General features: G+C 27.0%; 2 protein-coding genes across 2 annotated transcripts; one reads left to right on the top strand and one right to left on the bottom strand.

Moving 5' to 3' along the window:
- The first annotated feature begins 12,677 nt into the window (after positions 1-12,677).
- On the top strand, positions 12,678-15,023 carry LOC111036546. The gene is made up of 4 exons (XM_022318600.1): positions 12,678-13,863; positions 14,394-14,462; positions 14,520-14,609; positions 14,669-15,023. Exons 1-4 carry the CDS (start codon positions 13,039-13,041, stop codon positions 14,732-14,734), a joined length of 1,050 nt encoding a protein of 349 aa, XP_022174292.1. The 5' UTR covers positions 12,678-13,038; the 3' UTR covers positions 14,735-15,023.
- Positions 15,024-17,764: 2,741 nt separating this feature from the next.
- Positions 17,765-20,772, bottom strand: LOC111036562 (cathepsin B-like). Its single transcript, XM_022318625.1, has 6 exons — positions 20,607-20,772; positions 19,197-19,421; positions 18,930-19,130; positions 18,466-18,625; positions 18,257-18,367; positions 17,765-18,183 (listed from the first exon to the last, which is right to left on the bottom strand). Exons 1-6 carry the CDS (start codon positions 20,727-20,729, stop codon positions 17,978-17,980), a joined length of 1,026 nt encoding a protein of 341 aa, XP_022174317.1. The 5' UTR covers positions 20,730-20,772; the 3' UTR covers positions 17,765-17,977.
- Between the last annotated feature and the right edge of the window lie 941 nt (positions 20,773-21,713).

Here is a 21,713-nt window from a genome sequence, read left to right as displayed (position 1 = left end):
AACAAGAACTTATACCATGGCTTACTTTTTTAAAATCAAATATTCTGACATAAGATTTGTAGAAACTTATTCTTGTATATGCATTATATACTAAAGTTTAATTATATTGTATTACAAATGTCTTTATTCATAACATTCGTTTTATGTATTGAAATTTTATTTTATTTTAATCAAGCAAACATCAAATAATATTGTCAACAATTACATAAATAATTTTCCTTTAGTCATAGGTTTAGAACATAATGACTTTTTATATATTTAATGAATCTATACATTTTTTAATAAATGTAATAACGTACACAAAATAATTGTACTTCTGATGATTAAGTATTTCTTTTGTAATTTATAGTAAAAAGAATATAAGAAATTATTTTTTTTTTTAGAATATTGTGAAGGTAATATTTTTAATTAATTAATTGTTAGTAAATAAATAGTAACTTAAAATACTTAAAATATAATGAATTTTGAACATGTACAAAAAAATATTATACATTTCTGAGGAAATTATATGAAACTAAATACTTAATACTAGGAAGAAAAATATTATGGAAGTTTATTGGGCAAATAAAAGATGTTGAACGACATAGCGGATGACGAAGAGACAATAGAACGTGAGAAGCAGTGTGTAACGAAAAATCATTATTTTAGAGACTACCATGAAGGTAGAGTGCACTGGGCAGTGGACAGGACATGCAATGGGGGCTAATTACTAAGAGCTGTGGTGAAGCAGGATCTGGAAGGAAAAAGACCCACTAGTAAAAATCGAATTTTAAGTTATACAAAACAAGAAAGGAGGTCATTGGCACAATAAGAGGTGGATAAAATTGTAATACTCTGAATTTGGTATAGATGGCTGGAGAAATTATTGCGAGACAGGATGGGGTTAATGGCCACATAAACTAAGAGAAGAAGAAGAAAAAAAAAGAGATGATAAAGTATTAAAAAAAATAAAAGGTTGATGTATATTGTGTGTTTATAAAAAAAGATAGCTATTAGGAAAGTATATATATGTATATATAATATATATATATATAGTGCGTGATAGATTGAGTGATGGAATCATTTGAGATTGGTGTATCACAAAATATGAGTTATTAAATCATTAAGCTTATTGTACATACCCAAACATAGTTTTATATAATTTTGTTTGAATAATTTTGAAATTAAATAGATATTCTAGATAATGCTGGATTTGGATGTAAGTCAATAATTGTTATTTACAAATAATTCATTAAATCCTTTTTTTATCATGTATATAATATTGGACATAATTATAATTTATAAACATAGATTTTTAAGAATTTAAAGGTTGATTTAAGATATTTTAATTTGGGCATAATACGAACAAATATTTATTTATTTTTAAATGTATTTATACTTGGTATTTTTTAAATTTTATTTGCGAGTAACTTCCTGTCATCAAAATATTGCATGGATGGTAAAATGTATGCTGTATTGTAGTTCCAGGACACCATTGTCCGTTTATTATTTTATCAGTGTTTTGAATTTTGAGTCATACCTGGGGGAGTTTTTCTCACACCAAATAAAAAATTCAACAAATATCGTTAAACCCCCACCTTACGAAAGTCACATTAGATGTGTAGTATTACACTATTAAACACTCATGTAATTTAATTTCAGATCTGTTTTTTTATCTACCGAAAGGGGAGGGCAATATAAAATTAATTTTTTAAAAATACCTACGTGTGTTGTATCCCCCCTCGCATGAACTGTTCTCTAAATCCGTGCCTGTAAACTACACTTACTAATTAAATGTCATATCCTGTATATTTTAAGTTTCTCCAATGAATGAGCAATCATAAATGTCAAAAGACTCTTAGATTTAATATTAAGGAAATAATTTGAAACAAATTATAGCTATATTAAATGAAATGGAAACATTTAATTGTTTTACAATAAATTATTTTAAGGAGATTGGTGAATCTCGAACAATCTCAAACGATCTCAAATAGACATTACAACGAATCTAGATCATTGTTCTGAAACCATATCGTATTATTATGCCGATCAGTAGGATGGACAAAAAGTTCATACAATTGCGCATAAGTTATACTTCCCCGTCCAAGCGTGGAACTTCGAGAATGTGACTTATACATACACTTGTGGGAGCCCTCCACTATTTTTTTGGCGGTATGCGTTTGGGTGAATATTTAAAAATTGCTAGGTGTTTGGACAGTTTTGCATAATACATTTCAGCGAGTAATTTTAAAACATTGTAATGAGATTTGGAAACATTTTTTAATATTATAAAAATTAAAAAAAATATTCGAGTGAAATAGAAGTATGTGTGATTCGAAATTGAAATGATTGAAATAATTAAAAATCGAGTTCAATAATATTATTGAAATTAAAAAATATAATCATTTTTAAAATTATTTTCCTGAGAATTTTACTACCATACATAAAACATTATTCTAAACCTTTCATCTCACAAAAGATATACTTATTATTACTCAAACACTTTAATTTTATTATGCGGGGAAAAAGGTAATTCGGCCAAACTCATGACATCCATTTCTTTTACACACAGCAACACAATTTAATGGTCATTTACTATTCGTGGGCGTAGGTAAATGGAGTCTAACTAAAATACCAATTTTCAAACGTGGTGAATTGAGTCCATTGTATTAAAGTTAAAGCGGTGAATTGAGATCCTCGTATATTATTAGACTAGTTTTCAAAATTACCAATATATGTACAGTCGTGCACCATTAGTTATTGCGAGCATATATGCACATCTATATCAACATTATAATGGAATTAACAAAACAATTTTTATTTCTAATGATTACAAATTCCGGTTAAATAAAATGTTAAATAATAAAATCCAGTGGTGGCTTAAGTAAATGTAAGTGTTATTTGAATATCAATGATTCCAACACAGTTATTGGTAGTTTTGAAGATCACAAATACAATGAACCAAATAAAAAAACTTTGAACCGACAAAAATTAGCAATGGTCTCAAACGAAAAGCTGTTGAAGACATTTCAAGTAAGCCATCTAAACTTGTACATTCCGAATTACTAAGAGGAAACGTAAATATATTCATTTTGTCAGATATGGCTTTTATTAAAAGAAATATACGAAATATTTGATCAACTATACTCCCTAATTTACCAAAAACTGTAATTGAAACTCATGCAGTTATTAATATAAGAATAATTAAAACGAATAGGTACGGATGAACTCTTTCTAGTGGTTAATGATCATGATAATAATACTATCGGGTTTTTAACAACGTCCAACATAATGGTTTTATGTGATACAAATACGATATACGTTGACGGTACTTTTAAAAGTTGTTCCAAATATTTTTTACAAATCTTTAAGATTCATGCACTTGTGAGTGAAATGTGTAACCCACTAGTTTTTTTTTTAGCCAAATGAGGAAACCAAATCTTATTTTTATTCTTTTAAGTATACGATGGAGCAGTGTACAATTGTTGGTTTAAAATGTTAAAATCTATACATAATACCACACTATAAGTTTGGCCAGCAATTAATATTAAAGGTTGTCGTTTTCATCTACGACAAAACTGGTGGAAAAAAGTACAATGCCTTGGCTTAAGTACAAATTATAAAAAATAAAATTTGGAGGAAAGTTAATTTTTTCATTTTTTTTTGGTTTACCATTTTTAAGTCCGAAAGATGTTTACGATTATTTTATTGAAGATATTATGCCAAAGCTTCCTGCGAATGAAAATATAAAATTATTCACCGATTATATTTTAAAAATATACATTGCATCAGATTCTACATTTCCGCCTAATCTTTGGGTTGAATTTACGGCAATATCTAATAGTACAACAAATAGTTGTGAATCATTTCACGCGAAGCTGAATAGTTTATTTTATACATCACATCCAAATATTTATATTTTTATTGATGAACTCAAAAAAATTCAATCAAATACATATATTCAAATAAGAAGTAAAAAGCTATCCAAAAAATATAAACATAATATAGAAAAGCAGAATATAAAATATTGTATTATGTATTATTCATTATTAAGCATTAAATATTTACTAGAGTAAATAATTTACAAGGGACTCAGTTTAACTCTTTGTTTTTTACGAGGGACTCAATTTACCTATTACTTTTTTTTTGACGGGACTCAGTTTACCTAAAAATATTTAAATGGGACTCAATTTACTAAATCCGATATTTGTACCCATTTACAAGACCCCTAGGCATAGACTTTGAAAATTGCCTATTCAAACTCTTTAATTGATAACGTTTATCAAAATAATAAAAACCTACAAAAAAATCTAACGATTTATACATTTAAATTGCATACCCCTAGGTACTAAAACATAATAATATATTTATGATGCACATCATTAAGTTTGTAAAAATAAAATGTATTTTCCTTATTATTAATTTAATTAATCAATTCTCTTTGTTTTTTTAGAAGAAATGAGTATGTGTTTTCATTGTTTTTCCAATTAACTAATTTATAAAATATAAAATGTTGTTATAGTTCTGTAACAGTTTACTGTATTTTATATTGTTTATGTCAAACCACTGTGTCGTTTGCTGTAAATACAATTGAAAAATTAAAAAAATTGGTTCAAATTTTATGGGATATGGCAGATTTTATGGGATCATACATGGCAGAAACTCTACGACTTACAACCATAGATAGAGCCAGGTAGTACAAAAAAATGTGTACTACGAGATAATGGGCTTTATTATTTTCTACTGCATATACAAATAAGTGATAACTAAATCATAATGATTTTTATGACTTAGAGAAATTAGTGCATTCAATGGAACTTAATTCAACTGCACTAGATTAATAGTAGACGACCGTCGAATAAGCCATTTTAAAGTAGTCGATGGACAACCATACTACATATCTTAAATAGTGGTAAGTGGTATAAGAGGCAAGAGTACGCACACATTTATGTTATATTGAATTTATGTATACAGATAAATTTAATTGAAAGAGTTACTCGTTACGCGTGTAACATCAGTGTGGCAGAGTTTACTCCCATGATTTAAGCGGAGAGCAGAGGCTCCCGAGAGATTTTTAAAAGAAAGTGGTAAACAAATCTAGATGTTGTATTAAAAAAAAAAAAAAAATAATAATAATAAATCATGTTTATGTTTATGTTTATAATGCTAGAATTTCATAATATATTGAATGATTAATTATAATGATATGATGAACCAGCACTATGTTTTTTGGCTGAGCGACTAGCCACCGCGTTTGAGCGACTACCGTTCGTCCCTGATAATATGATTCGTATAATATGATTATATTATATTATATTTATAGATCTATGTAATATGTTGTAATTTATAAATGGTTGTTATGTTGAACACTAGATATAATGTCCTACGAGTTATTATTATTGATAAAAGTTAAATAATTGTCTGTCATTTTTTATTAATTTGCTTGATACACATTTTTATGCAATTAAAATAACTGAACAATTAACCTCACGTATGTCCCATTTGTTTTTTTTTATTATTATTTAGTTGAAATATCAAGTACGTAAATTTTTATTTTCAATAATTTTTGTCTTAAATATACAAAAATAAGATACTTTTTAAATGATAATAACTATACGTGAAGTACTTTTATCATTATTTTTTAAAGTTGAATTTCTAATCGTGATTATAAAATTGCAGTCCTTTATCATGAATTTATTTCCAGTATTATTTCTTTCAAAAAACACAATACAAATAATTTGTAGCAATACAGATTTTACTTAAATTTATGTTAATGATTTGTTTTTTACTTAAAGCATATTTAAAAAAATCTTTTAATCATTTTTTTTTAATAATCCATTCATTTAAAATGTTGAATTAAGTTTTATATAGATATTATAAATAAATTATTGATTATTATTTTTTTTTCTAGAAATTCTAGGTACGTATGTTTTTGTTTTTATTATATTTAGATTGAGATTTTAAGATCATAGTATTGTAGGTATAATGTAAATAATTTTGACAATTTGCTTCAAAGTCCATGTGTAGGTAATTATTTAAATATACGTTGAAGTTCAGAAAGGTTAGAGCCTATGTTCTTCATTAAGTATTAATTTAGGTATGAGAAGTTTTTTTATAAAAATGGCCCGTTCAAAATTACATTTTAAATTGCTGTTATTTTTATTTTGATATTATATTATAACAAAACCTAAGGCGAATTCCACAAACAAAAAATTAAAAACCATTCAAATGTGAAGCAAAATAGATAATAATTATATTCAGTATATTCTCTCAATATTTTGCGAATGTATAGTTAGAGCAGGGGTTGGTCCTGAAAAGGACCTTTTTAACGGTATTGGCATATTTCGCACCGGTGTTGGTAAGATTAGTTCGCGATATATATCCTGGTGTAGACTCAATATCGCGATGCAGGGGACGTCACGTGCAGGCTCTTACCATGTCCCCCATGTAATTAATTAGTTATTTATTTATTTTCCTAATACAATAAAGGTGTGTAGGGTTACATTAATATTTTTTATTTCCCCACACATCGGGATTTACACATTTCCATTAGTGGTATAGAAAACTTTAAGGGTGCATCACAATGAACACCTCTATGAATGTTGTATTGTATCCAACTGTAGTATATTAACTTGTTATATTATTCATATTTTTTCCAGTTAGCATGAGTGAGTATATTTTATGTGTATTGTTATATGTTTACTTTTCATTCTCTTCGAATGACCAGATGATAAATCAAACATTTTTGTTTAAGTACTTATTAATTCAAGTTCAAAGTGATTTATAATCAAAAACTATTCTTGAACAGTTGAATGTGTTGATATAGGTGTTGAACTAGTATCTAGTGCTATGAATCATGACGGAAGAAGTTAGACATTACTTAAATTATCTTAAATTAGTTTTTAATTTTTAAAAATCATAAATTAAATATTTACTAGAGTTATCAACACCTCAACATACGAATGATTTGTGATGAATGACGATCAAAGCTTCACATTTTTCTTATATTTTAAATAAATAATATGTTGAAGTTTTGTGAATGTCTGTGTAAGGAAAAAAAACATTTTCATCGTTCTGTTTAACCAGTAATGTATAAATAACTTGTGTGAATACCTAATCCATTTATGAAAAATATTACGTCCATAATTATTAATTATCATTTACAGTGAAAATACGTACGTATTGCTCATTTGTTTTTAATATGTAATAAGATACGATAAGTGCGAATAATGTTATTTTGCATAGAGCTACACTGATAACATAATTCTTAGGGACGTGAAGAAAGTATAGGTTACCGATAGGTAACACCAAGAATTATAAGTGGTTTTTTTTTAATTCCATGTTTAAGAATAGTCAAAATGTTTCTATTGTGATATTGTGATTGGTGAAATTTATTGTAATTTTTAGTAGAAAATTGAATATTATTATTAGTAATTACCTAAATATTTAGAGGATACCTAAAAAATATGGGGGATTCTTTTTTTTTGTTTATATTGTTATTTTTGTTATTTTGAATCCTTAATCTTTTTTTTTTGAGTGCTGAAAATGTGCTTCTAAAAGTTCTAATTAAATCAAATTTGCTACCAAGAACCACCCTTAATTTTTTAAGAATATTTACATTCTATTATTTTAATTTCATATGGATATTCTCATACTTGAATATGATTCCCTGTTTGGAGTGATCTCCTTTTCACGACTTTATTGTACTAAATTATTTTTATAGTTATAAATGAACTGCCAAATAATATAGCCAATATGTATAGTGATATGTTTATCAACCGTACACAATTTACTTGTATTTAATTTAAGCCACTCACAAAACCCAGATATTGGGTATAATTTATTTGGATTATTCAGGGCAAATCAATATATATTAATCATTCAAGACATCAGTGTAGATAATATAATAATATATAATATATCGTATGGATAAATAAAAAGGTTTAAATATAATAAATTGTTAAGTATTTCATATAAGTAATATATATATATATATTAATATTTGTGCATTCATATTGAGTCTTTGACTAGTTAAGACGGAAATCTCCGTTATTCAATACTGTGGCTTTGTAGAGGAATGAAGTATTTTTCCGTCATTTACAATATTATGCCAAACTCTGATTTTATTCAAATTATAGTAATTTTATTAATATTTAGTTTTTGTAAAAACGTGAAATTTGTCACGATGTAATTAACTTTTACAGAGCTCGGAAAAAAATTCGTAGGATATTCGGCGCAATATATGTATTATAAGTGTTAAGCTTAGTTAATTTAAAATTGTTTGTGAGTTAAGAATTGCCCTTTATATATGAAGTCAAACGAACACACAAATAAATCTAATAGAAATGTATTTTACAGATGCAGGAAATACTTCATATAATGCAAAACAAAATATGTTTTGTTATCAACATATTATTATGAATTCTAAGTACTTAGAATTTTTTTTGGATTTGTTCCATATTGATGAATAATTTCAAGATAAATATAAATTAAACTGCTTGCCTAATACAATGTACTGTATTATATTATACCCTATTATGTTATATTTTATTATATTTTTTTACGAATATGAACTTGATCCTAATTATGAATACATACTACTAAAATAATTCAGCCTACATTGTATACTACTCATATTAGATATTTATTATAAATTAGTAATGATTAATATACGAGTATTAAGTGTATAATGTCTATAATAATTTACAAATATAAATATATATATTATATATTTATTAAATTATGGGTATACTTAATAATATAGGTTAGTGAAAAAGGTATTTTTAAAAGTTTCTAGGAGTATATGTATACTTGTATGTACTTAAATTTATACTACCAACACGTATAAAACAGATTTCTAAGGATATCAACATTTTAAATTTGAACGTATTTTTGCGGATTTAAGCAATGCAGATTTTTTTATTGAATATCATGTAGATACACTACATAATATATTGTATTTCATAATCATTGTTTAAAATTAAAAAAAAAAAAACGAATAAAAAATAATTGAAATTAAACATATGGTTAAATAATATACTTATCCTTATAATATTTATGTAGTTTTCAAAATAAAATATTTTTTTTTTATATTTACACTATTTATACTTTTGAAAATTCATGCAAATAAAAAAAACTTTCATGTTCTCTTCTAAAAAAATATATAACCGTAATTAATTTATCTTTATGGATTCCTCTAGATAACACGAATATTCATCCAAGATAATTCATCAGATCATCAATTTCATTTATTATTTAGATAATGCTCAAAGCTGCCTTTTTATGTGATACATTATGTCTTTATGATAAGATTAAGATTTTTAACGATCCTGGTACTATACGTAGCTGTGGATATTTATATTGATTTATATTGATTTAATGCCTTTTATAAAAATCGATCACTGTTATACAGCAATAATACCACAGAATAATGACATATTTTATGATACTAGTATAATAAACTACCTAAACAGAGATGTACCTTTATTTAAAGTTAAATTGACGTCCTCAATACCTTTTTTTCTTGTTAACGAGAACCGAGAGAGGAACTGCTGTTGGCTTTGCTTCTCCCCCAGTCCCAATCGTTTATTGTGTACATTATACAATTAAATAAAATACCAATAACATACTGTGTTGTGCCCCTCTCAGCTACCAAATGGACTTTCCCTATCGCTAGGTCGGAGGCTCCGGGTGCTTACATTCAAGTAAAACAAACAGGACGTCCTCAATACCTAAAAGAATAAAGATACCTACTGTTACTACTATAAAAGTACCGTTGAAATCAAGAATTATTCTTGGTGTGATCTAAGTGAGATCTCGTATTTATTATCATTGTACGGCGGTATACTTAACACGAAGATGGGATAAAAAAACATGGCGATTGCACAATTTATTGCCATTAAAATTAATGTCCTCTTTAGATAAGCGTTAGTTATCCAAGTTACCAAAACCGCAAACATATTCTATGTAAAGGAAACGGAAACATAATATCGAAACATGGTAAGCCGAAAGGAAATAGAAATATTAACTGTCAATTTATAAATCATAAAAGAGTCATATTAAAATTGCTCCAAGTCCTAATAATATGTATATTGTATACTGTATAATATGTCTGTCTTCACAACAATTCTGTGTATTCAAGTAGTTAATCTAGTTTCTTCACGGGTGTAATGATTAATCAAATCTACATAATACTATGTATATTGCAAATATCAACGACGTATATTTTTGGTTGTTGTGAAATGTAAATATTTTTATAATTAACATTGTTATTTTTATAATTAATGAGAACCATTTTCCCTTGGTTTTCATCGTATTCGTACTTTCCCTCGTTACACGTACCTATGCATCTTAAAATAAATTTGCAATAAATAAACATCATTCTTCTATGAGTACAATATTAATGTTCCGAAATTATTCTTTCATGAGCCCGTTCCGTCGTTTGATTAGAGATGTCTCTGGTCGCTGGACGGTTTGCTGAATCAGGGATGCCTCTTGTCGTTGTCTGCAGGGGCGTAATTTGGGGGAGGAAGCAGGGTGTGCAACGGCACCACTAACTAAAACAATTTTAACATTTGGCCCACCATTAATACTCTAATGCGCCGTCATAATTCACTTATATATTATGATTTTATACATAGGTAATATAAATAAAGTATATATTTTTTCAAGTTTTTGTACATTTTTGGTTTATCAGGTTTATTGATTATACCTTATTTGCGTTTTTTTGCAAAAAATAGTGAAATGGCTTTATAGCTGGTTGCTTTAATTGCTTATAAGCTTTTAATTCTTTGAATTGCTAACTACTTAAAAGTTGTATCAGTCGTTATGAGTTTCAATTGGAATTATAAAAGGGAAGGAAAGAATATTTACATAGGCTTGCATTGGTTATCTACATTTGTATACATAAATATATATATTTTTAATGACCTGGTGAAATGTCAAAATTGGCCTGCCTAAGAGTTTGCATACCTTGAAAAAGAACTAAAGTTATGAGGGCCCCGGATAAAAGACTTGAGAAATAAATTGCTTGATTAATTTATTGTCAAATATAATTGTGTGTATTTGTATTTGATTATACATTTTAAATTCTGAGCGAAGCAATGAATGTAAAGGTTTTTCATTATTTGTGTGCTATTTTTGGATCTACCTCCAGCTTTTGAAGTTGTAAAAATGCTTCAAACTTCAACTTCAACTTTTAATTAATTTTTTTTGGTAATAAAGTGGACATAGTTGGTACTTTAAGGAATTAAAATTCCTTGCAGTAACTACTTTTTTTACGATCGGGGGAAAAAAAATTAGGGAAAAACGGGAATTCTTACGAAAATTCTATTTTGTTATATTGTATTATAATTTAAGAATAATAAACTGTAGATACTTGAAATGTTCACAAACATTACATTTTGTTTGTATATATTTATTATTTAGTAATATTGTAATATTTTTGTGTTGTATTTCGTGTGAATTTACTTTTTTTATTTGAAAATGTTAAGAAGATATTTTATTTTTTCAAATGAACATCAATGGCAAGAGAGGCAGATGCCTCCGATTAACGGATTTTACAACTTATCAAGTATCCACAGAAGGATGAAGCGAAGAAAAAATCAGGATTACAGTCAAAGGTGTTTTATATAATTTAAATAAGATGTTAATTTTAAACGGTACACATGCATAAGACGGAACCATAGGCCAAATCGAATATTTAAACTAAAAAGAACAATTTTAGTTGTTTCGTTATAGTTAAAAAAATATTATTCGTTAGAACTTGAATTTTTTCGCTAGTTTGTATATTATTTTTAATTTATAAAAATCATAATTTTCAGCTTATTTTGATTAATTTTAAGTTATTTATATGACAAACTAATTCAAGTGTCTACAGTACATCGATATTGATTTACATATTAGTTTTTAACAGCTAGTAATATCATAATAGGTAGCCTGTAGGATAATATGCTATTTATTTTTTTTCTTTCAAAAATTAGTTCAACCTACTGCCACAGTTAGAAGAAATAAATCACTTATGAAAATATCATTAGAAGAATAGCTTGAATGACCGCATCCTGTCAAAATCGTTTTCCTTATGATTTATAATGATTTTAAATTTATCATATCGCCATTACAGTGACCAATTGAATGAATAGGTACAATCCTCACATGCTATATAGCAGAGTGATTTTCCCAGTTTTTTACGATGTGATTTAAAAACGGTAAACTGTAGAGACTTGGATTTTTCTCAAGACATTTATATAAACCTTTCTAGCCATAATGTAATATTCAAATTATTTTGTTTTTTTTATGATATTCATATACATTTTTATTAATCTATTGATTCATGTATAATATAATTTTTGTTTTTAAGTCTAGACTTGTAACATTAAAAAAACGTTCCCAAAAATAGTAAGATTTTTTACTAAAATTAAAAAAAAATTGGACGTTTGCTTCAAAAAAAATAATGCAAATAATTACACATGAATTGTATTGTATAATATAATATTTTTATATGATCTAATGCCTAAGGGTAAACAATAAATTTGTTAATATCATTTTTTCACAAGTTTTGGTTTGTGATTAATGTAAGCTCATTTTTGTAATGTATGTATACATAATACATGTATAGGTACATAATACTACATGTGTTTGAATTTCAAAGTATTTTACGTAATGTAAAATTCATTATTGAATAACTCAAACATGGACTCTTTTTATTATTATTAAAAAGTGTTTTTGAGGGTGTACACTGTGCATACAGAACATGTTTATTTTAGAAGTGTTCTAAACTAATCTTGTATAGGTGAATAGTTACATGACCTAACCATTCATTGTATTCATGTTTACATATTCACTTGAGCCTTGAGGTTCAAGAAGCGGTATATCACTCGAAGGTTATTTGCTACCATTAATCGATCTTAATGATTGAAATTCTTATATTGTTGTAAAAAGTAAACCGAAATTCTTTACTATACGTCTGAATCAAATATTGCCTGTAGTATCTATCGAGAGAAATACTATAGATATTGTACTTTGTTCATATAATTATTTCGCTTGAAGTACGCATTCACCATGCAACCGTTAAACTGCCGCATGAAACCGATGATGTATTTCTGCCACCTGTATGGTATGGGATTATACCGTGACGGTTTTCGGATCGTTTATTTTCTATTTATATTCGTTAATTTGTCAGTAAGTATTTATATATACTACGAAATGTTCATTTATGTCCAAAAGAATCTGTCGGAAATGTTCGACCTGTCTACAATAACGTCCGTGGTTCGACTCCATATCAGGTTTTTAGCGCATCCGATAATGATCGTATTGTTGTGTGTCAAAAAGACAACCATTATGAACTACATAAGCGATTTCGACGATCTCGTCTACAGAATCAATGATGTCTCTCTAAAGCCGTATATGATACACTTCTTCGGTTGGCTGTCGATTACCATGGTCGCGGAACTCATACAGATAATGGCGTTTCACTATCGCACGGACTTAAAATTTTTTTCGATCACTGCCACTGCTCAGTTCGTCATCTCGAACGTGTGGTTAGTAACACCAGTATTGATGTACATTTTTCTCATCTCCTTGGTCTCCCGCGGTATACGAGAACTCAACAGTGACATAACCTCGATCAGGGTGTGGAAAACGCACAGTCTCAAATGGAAAGAGCTCCAACACATGGGAATAGTTCTAACGAACACTGTGTTTGGAAAGATTATCATTATTTTTATTATGTTCACTATTATGGAATTAACCTTTTTCTGTTTTACGATATATTTAAGTTGGAGAGCTAATTCTCCTAATGAAATTGTTGCATACTTCATAAACCTGTGTGTTCGGGCCAGCTTGATGTTTGAACTTTTTCGAACAAGCCATAGCTGCAAGATAGAAGTAAATAAATTATTAAAATATTGCATGGTTGTATTTTGTACATAATTTGTTTAATGGAAAAATTTAGCTTCAATACAGTGGATTCCGCTTAATGTGGGCACGTTGGGACCAGCCCTGTTTGCCCACATTAAGCGGTTGCCCATAAAAACCGAATTAACATTGTTAATATACATTTGTATTGGGACCAGCTCTGTTTGCCCACAATAAGCGGATGCCCATATTAACCGGTGCCCACAATAAGCGGATTCCACTGTACTTTGCAGTAATTTCAATACTAAAATTTTTGGAGTGTAAAAAGTTTCATATATTTTTTAAACTCTTTGTAGTTCGTATACATATATATCCATGTATTCTTCAATATAACTTGCAATAATAATTAACTAAAACTATTTTAGATGGAATATAAAAGATTACAATTTATTTTTGAATTTGGGGCCATAACTTGATTGTAAATAATTATAATTACTAATTCATTTATAAGTAGTTTTTTTTTTATTTTCAATAATTTGTCTAATTTTTTTATTTTTAAGAAACAGATGAAAAGGACACAAATACTTTTGAATGGTGCTGTTAAAACTACAGTATCAGATTATAAAGAAGTAGATATGCAAAAGTAAATCGAACAATATTATAATAGCTAATTTTATTTTATTCAGTTTCAGTTCACGTCTATGTACATGCTGCATACTGATTTCAGTTTCATGCCGTGTAATATTTTTGATATTACCTATAGAAACTTAGTTACAGTAAGTAATTATTGAGTTATAAATATAATAGAAAATTAAAGTAAAATTAATTTTTCTAGATATTCACCATTATTGCTGCATATTCGATTTTTCAAATTCAAATGAAACCAGGTACCCCCAGCTAAAATAAACATTTATTAATATTTGTGGAGTTATTTAAACATATAATAATTAATAACGTGTTTTTTCTTATAATCAACTATACATCCAAATAGCATTCAATAGCATAATATATTCTAGAATTTAGATTCTGAGCGATATGACGTAATAATTTTACAATGATGAGTGTGATTATTTTTTTGTTAAATAAAAAATGTTTTGCTGGGTCGAAAAGTTTGAAATTGTTACATAGGGTTCCTCATAATTTATTATTATGGCAATTTAAAATATTAAAGAAACATAACTTCAATTATTTGCATATTTTAGTTATAATTAAAATAAAATGAGATATTTAAACTATGAATAATGATTTTACTTATATTGTTGTAATTAAAAATTCGAATAATAGAATATAATTCGTTGTTATTTGAAACATTTAAAGTTTATTATTATATGTTATACACACTAAGACATTTGAAAATTGTTTTTGGTAAAAATTAATTCAACCTATACTGTAATAGTAAAATAAATTACTTTAAAGTAATGATATCATAAATTATAATTAGCAATATATATTGATAGACCTTCTTCAATCAGAATAGTATACTTTCGTTCATATCAATTATTTATAATAAGTACAGGAAAGTGTAACACTATAACAGTATGGCATAATATTATATCGAAAGTATGTATGACGTATGTTATAAGTAAAATATACCTACTTATATATTATATATAATCAAAATATTTCAATATCGGATTGATCACAGGATATCTCACTAACTTGACGCTGCGCTTGGACTCAATCACGAACATAACCTAGACTATTAATCCATTTTCTAAAACAAAATAATTAGTAATTTGTGTTATTGTATAAAATAATACATACAAAAAATGATGTTCCTCTATGTTTTCATAATACCATAAGGTAAAATATATTGTGTAACTAATGGCCTGTGATGTCAATGTTGTTTTTGGAATCGATAAAAATAAAAATAAAAATATTAATCCTATAAGTAAATAATAATATGTATCTGTATACGATTCTTATTATTCAGTTAACATTTCAAAAATTCCGTATAATGTTAAGTTATTGTTGTAGATTGAATGTAGTAAAGTTATATATTTTGCTAAATTTAAAATTGATGTATATCTATATATTATTATTATGTGTATAGTGTATACCTATTACAAATCTATTATATTATGTGTATTATAAACCGACAGACGGTATAAGAATTCAAAATGTATAGTCGTAGATTTGCATGCGGTGTTTAGTATATCATATTAATTATAACATAAATAATTATTTTTATATATTAGTTTATTATATAAATATAATAAACTTTTACAGTTTTTTCGTCTGGGCGTACCAGTGATTATTTGCCGTGTGAAATATTACCCCCCCCCCCGTGAATATCACTAGAGATTAGGAAAGTAAAATTTTCGGGCTAAAAAATTGTCATGTCCTATCAAATTTCTAAATTACCAAAGTTAATTTCACAACGATAAGTGTGAATGATAATTATATTGCTTTTAAAAATTATGTTTTTGACATCTATTGATTTTATTAATAACTAATTAATATAAATATAACGTACTTTATAATATAGATTTTACTATAGAAAGCCTTCATCTACGGAATCACTCTATAAATTCACAATTACAGATAAATAATTTTTCACAAGAACCTTATGGAGCTAATAAAGATGGAGTCGCGGAAGCAGTAAGATCTTAGATGAAGGTGCTTTCTCCATTTATAAATAATAGCGTAATAATATTACACTGTAAATTAATGATAACAACTACGTGGAATAACAAATACACAAAGGCGTCACCAGACTTCTATAACCTGGGGTGCTATAATTGTAAAGCACCCTGATACTAAAATTACATAACCTTGTAAGTTATAAATCAACAATAATCGATATTTAAAAACTTCTTATACATATTTTAACACACGACTTTTCGTTTGAGCAATGATATAAAATAACATCAAATCACTCGAAAAAAATGGGGATGCTAAATTAGAACTTGGCCGAAAGGGTCTTTAGTACCCCCCAGTTGCGCCAATGATAATAAGATGACACGGAGTTATAAACGTTCAAATTTATACACAATCAATTATGAACAATTTGATCACTTATATTGTGTCATTTGTTTGATGTGTTTAAAATGCATTAAATTTTGAACATTTAATGCAATTTTCTTATAAGCTCACTTTAAAATAATTTTAAACAAAGTTTATTGTAAAGCCACTTTTTTACACTCTGGTAACAAAATAGTTTATTAAACATTAAAATATTTGAATAAGTAGAATATAATAATATAGTTATAGGACAAACGTTTTCTTTCTACATTGATCCATGCTATTAAATTGCATACGCATATTGCCGTATTCTTTTATTAATTAGAATATTTTGTTTTTTACAACTTTGAAACAACTTTGAATAGAAACATTGAATCTATTAAAAATGTTCTTATAAAATAAATGTTTTTAGACAATTTTAATTTACGCAGATACTCGGTTTGTTGATTAGTAGTTTTAAAGTAATTATAATTTATAAGAGCAATCAATTTGCTGAAAAGTAGTTACAAATATACCAACATACCAATGCACGATTAAATGCATCAATTGACAATGGCACAGTACCAAGGTGTTGAGCGTGAACCACTTGCAGGATGTTTTTAATATCTTATAGACAATTATTAAAATAACACATAAAATATTATGTTCTATCTATATATTATGATATACATATACATAATATGGTCGCTTCTGGCTGTGAAGAAATCGTTGTACAGCTTATACAATCTATCAGCCCCGAACAAAACTGATCAGTCAGTAACCAATCCTGCATTGTACGAGACTCGTATTATCATGCAGCTAATCCACATCAAATAGTCGTGATAAGGATTATAAATATTTTTGTACGAAAATATATATATATTTTTTGATTTGTACATATATTCTTAGTTATATATTTATTTTAATTTTCATAACTTGATGATAGTTATTTGATTTACTTCGTTCTTGTATAAAATACCATTTGTAATTCTTAAGTGTTACTAAATATTTATTTATAAGTGTTATTTTTAATACAATTAATACGAAATTGTTTGTTGAAAAGTATAACGTATTATTATTATGTATATAGTCATAGATTTGAAATCCCACATGGCCCCATATATAATATGTATATATATATTATATATTGTTTGCTAATGTCTAGTATATTATTTCATCAACGAGAACTATTACGTTTACGTTATAATACTGGTCTTCCGCTTATAAAATAATCTTCAAACAAACATTCATTGGAACCACGACGGATTTTGAAAAATCCTTTGTCTCCCCAAGATGTGCCCCATGAATTGGCAGCCAACCAATATTGAACGCCTCTGTTTACACCCCATCCAATGACCTTTACCGTAATCTGTCCAAGTAGCTTACCAGTTACATGTTGATAAATTCCTGAATATAAAAATAAAAATTTAATTATCTAAGAGATATTTTTTGTAAGATTAATTATTATTTTATATCATACCTGACTTGTATGTTAGGAAATCTTCATAAACACGCATTATAGCAGTTGCAGGTCCGTGTTTTTTCAATTCATTCCTGATTGTGCCAGGACAGTTCCAATCAATTCGTACTCCTAATATAAATTAAAATATTTCAATATTTACGAAAAAAATAGTTATGATATTAATAAATTATTAATATCTAATTTGAAAGAGATTTTCCACAACTTACCTTTTGAAATGTCTTTGAGGAAGGGTTTTGAATAGTTTGGGTTGTAGCAATTTAAATTGCATTTTGGTGTCTCTGATTTATATTTTCCGCACATATATGATGGACTTCTTTCGTCCATAACCGTATGGTTACATGGTGGTATTAACCATGGTTGACAGCCCTACAATGGTGTAATTTTTTTAATTTATTATTTAAATCTATACATTATAATCTATATTTTAATAACATCTCACGTAGTGAAAACATATTGGATTGCTTTAAAAGTTTTTAAATGTATGGAACTCTAAAATTGTGAGCTTTATTAAAATTTCTTCAAGAAATTGGAAAATAAGGAAATGTATGATCTATCATTCCAATATCGAGTTGATATATTGCGTGAAAATGATTGCTAAGTGAAATATATGAGTCTCAAATTTATTTCGTGTATTTAATATTGAATATTGATCAAGAGAAATTCAAATTACTTCATTGCTACCGTAATCGCCTCCTGTGACCAATCCTCTTTTCATCCAATATTGCCACGCGGCTCCGGAATAGCCGCCATTGCATCCATCACCACAGTCATCACAACATGACAAAAGTTTTTGTGGAGAATAAAGCACTGTAATATTTTTTTTCGACTTGATACATATACGGTCGTTAATAGCCGAAGTGACGGAAATCGCCTGAAAAAATACATTATTCACTGGGCACAAGTTTTGATATTGAAATTGAATAAATCAAATACGCACCCAGTCGGCAGCACAGTTTCCCTGGTTCCATATGTGAGCAATAGAAACGCATTCAAACCATTTATTTCTGGCGTCGAAAGTTTCCGGCATATCGTTTGATCCATCATCCGTACCGTGATTATTGTCTTTACGACCGATAATATCGATCTCTTTACCATTTTTTTGAAAGCCCCAAGTTCCAACTATGTTTTTGTAATCAGACGTACCAAGTTGGTTAATTCCGGCCTACAAATAAAAATTGTATATTAGATGGTCCGAGATTCATTTAAATAATTTATTTGTATTAGTTTTCACAAACTCTGTGGGACTTATGATTAGTGTTCACAAATTTCGTGAAATATAAAATTGAGACATTTTAATACATTTTTTTTTCGAGTATCTAAGTTTATTTGACTATAAGTACCTAGGTTATAGTATATAATATTATAGGTATCTAATAATTTTTCAACATTGTTTGTTTCTATTTTATCTATTGACTTATTGTAAAATATTAAAATTACTCAATTGCAGCGTATTCAATAATTTTAAATTAAAATGACTACCACTTTTGAGAGCTATCTTTCATTGTCATGGAGTTCAATATAATTTGTTTGCATACATTTCGAAATAATACTACGCACGGGAGTGTTACATTATTTTCATTAAATTTTAAAATAATTAAAAATTATTGGATTTGAAAAACATTTCTGAGTGATATTTCTAAGAATAATTAAATGCTTACATAACTTTCATGCAATAATTGCGGTAACCTGAATATTAGTAAATTTGAAGTTGAAACTTTGTATTGACTTTTAAATTGAGACTTGTAGTAGCCGATTCTAAAAATCGTTTTAATTTAAATTTAAAATTAACTTAAGTAAATTAAAACCATGTAATAAAAGAAACCTAAAAAGTAATCTCATAATTATATAAGGGTGATTAATATGAATATGTATATGTGATAGGTTTGTATTTAATAAATATTTTACCATACATAAATTGTTAGCTGAACATGAAAAATGCTTAGAAAATAATTTTAAGCTATATATAAAAAATCGTCATAAATATTAATATTTCAAATCATTAAAAATGCTATGGTATAATTTTGGATGAAGTGAGTTAGTTGTTTGTAGGTTTCATGATAATTTTTTTTTTAGATTTTTTTTAGATTTCAATATTTTTTAAAAAACAAATGAGATATATTTTAAGGTACAGAGTCAACAAGTTTCTAAAAAAAACCTATTTGTAGTAATTTTAAAGCCTTCAAAATAATGCGATTTGTAATAAAAATAGTACTGTCAATAACTTAGACATATGAAGTATGAATAATTGTTATTTTATTAAATAAACGTGAACTCGTTAATGACATTTTATCTTAGTAGTAGTATCTTGTTTATTTTAATTTATATATAATTATATTGTCGAACTTACTTCCCATGGTACGTTGGCACGGTTTACGTGTTCGACGATGTGTTGTAGCTTAAATGTTGCATTACACGACAACCAAATATTGCAAAATAATAGTAACAATAAAATTGTATTATTTCTCAACATGGTGATGATTGAAATTATTAATTTCTATTGTAAGGGAGTACTAAAAAATAATGTATACTGATACTGATATTTATTGTTTAATGTTGACTGATATTGTAATCTTTTAAAATAACACTTAATTTTAAGTGTCATGTACGTTTTTAAGCAGATTTATGTATTTAAATAGGTACTTATTTATTATAAATTAAAATGACATTGTATACTTATAATACAGGTATAGGTATTGTTTAAGAGTAAATTGTATTTTGTCAAATCGTGTAAATAGACTAAATATTTTTTTAAAAATAATATATAGATAAATCCATTTAGATAAAATATTATCTGATACTTCATAGTAAAATATGTAACAGGCACCTACGTGTTAGGTAGTATATTTTTTAATATCGAATAAGTTAAAATTAGGTACACTAATTACACTGTTTAACATTTGAACTCAATAATAAATTATTATATTTCTTGTACGATTGAAAACGTTTTCTAACGGAGACCGTCTTTCAGCCTATATTTCTCAGGATATTTTATTTCATAATTAAATTTAAATTATTAATTCAATAGGTTGAACTAGAGTTCCTTGATAGAGAATCTCTTTCAAGGCACTCTAGGTTGAACTAATTTTTGCCAAAAACAAATAGTGTTTATCATAAAAATGTATCACACTATTATTATTACTATTACTATCTGTTACCTGCTAATTATTATATGTTTATACTGACGTAGGTACCGTGGTGGCACAGTGTGAATAGGTCCATATCATAAATAATTTAAAACAAATCTAAATATTTTTTAATTTTCATTACAATGTAATGTGTAACTATATTTAATTGTACTATTAGTTTGCAAAAAGTTTCAAGTATCTACCTCTTTCCTATAAATAATATTATTTAAATAACAACATCATATTATTTAAAATAGTAATTTTTGTTTAAGTATCCAATTTTTTCAAAATTTGAATTTGAAATAGAATTTTTACCGCTCTAAAAGATG

This window comes from Myzus persicae, unplaced genomic scaffold (assembly GCF_001856785.1).
Source record: "Myzus persicae strain clone G006 unplaced genomic scaffold, MPER_G0061.0, whole genome shotgun sequence".
NCBI classification, from domain to species: Eukaryota; Metazoa; Arthropoda; class Insecta; order Hemiptera; family Aphididae; genus Myzus; species Myzus persicae.
This window is presented reverse-complemented; position numbering and strand designations above follow the sequence as displayed.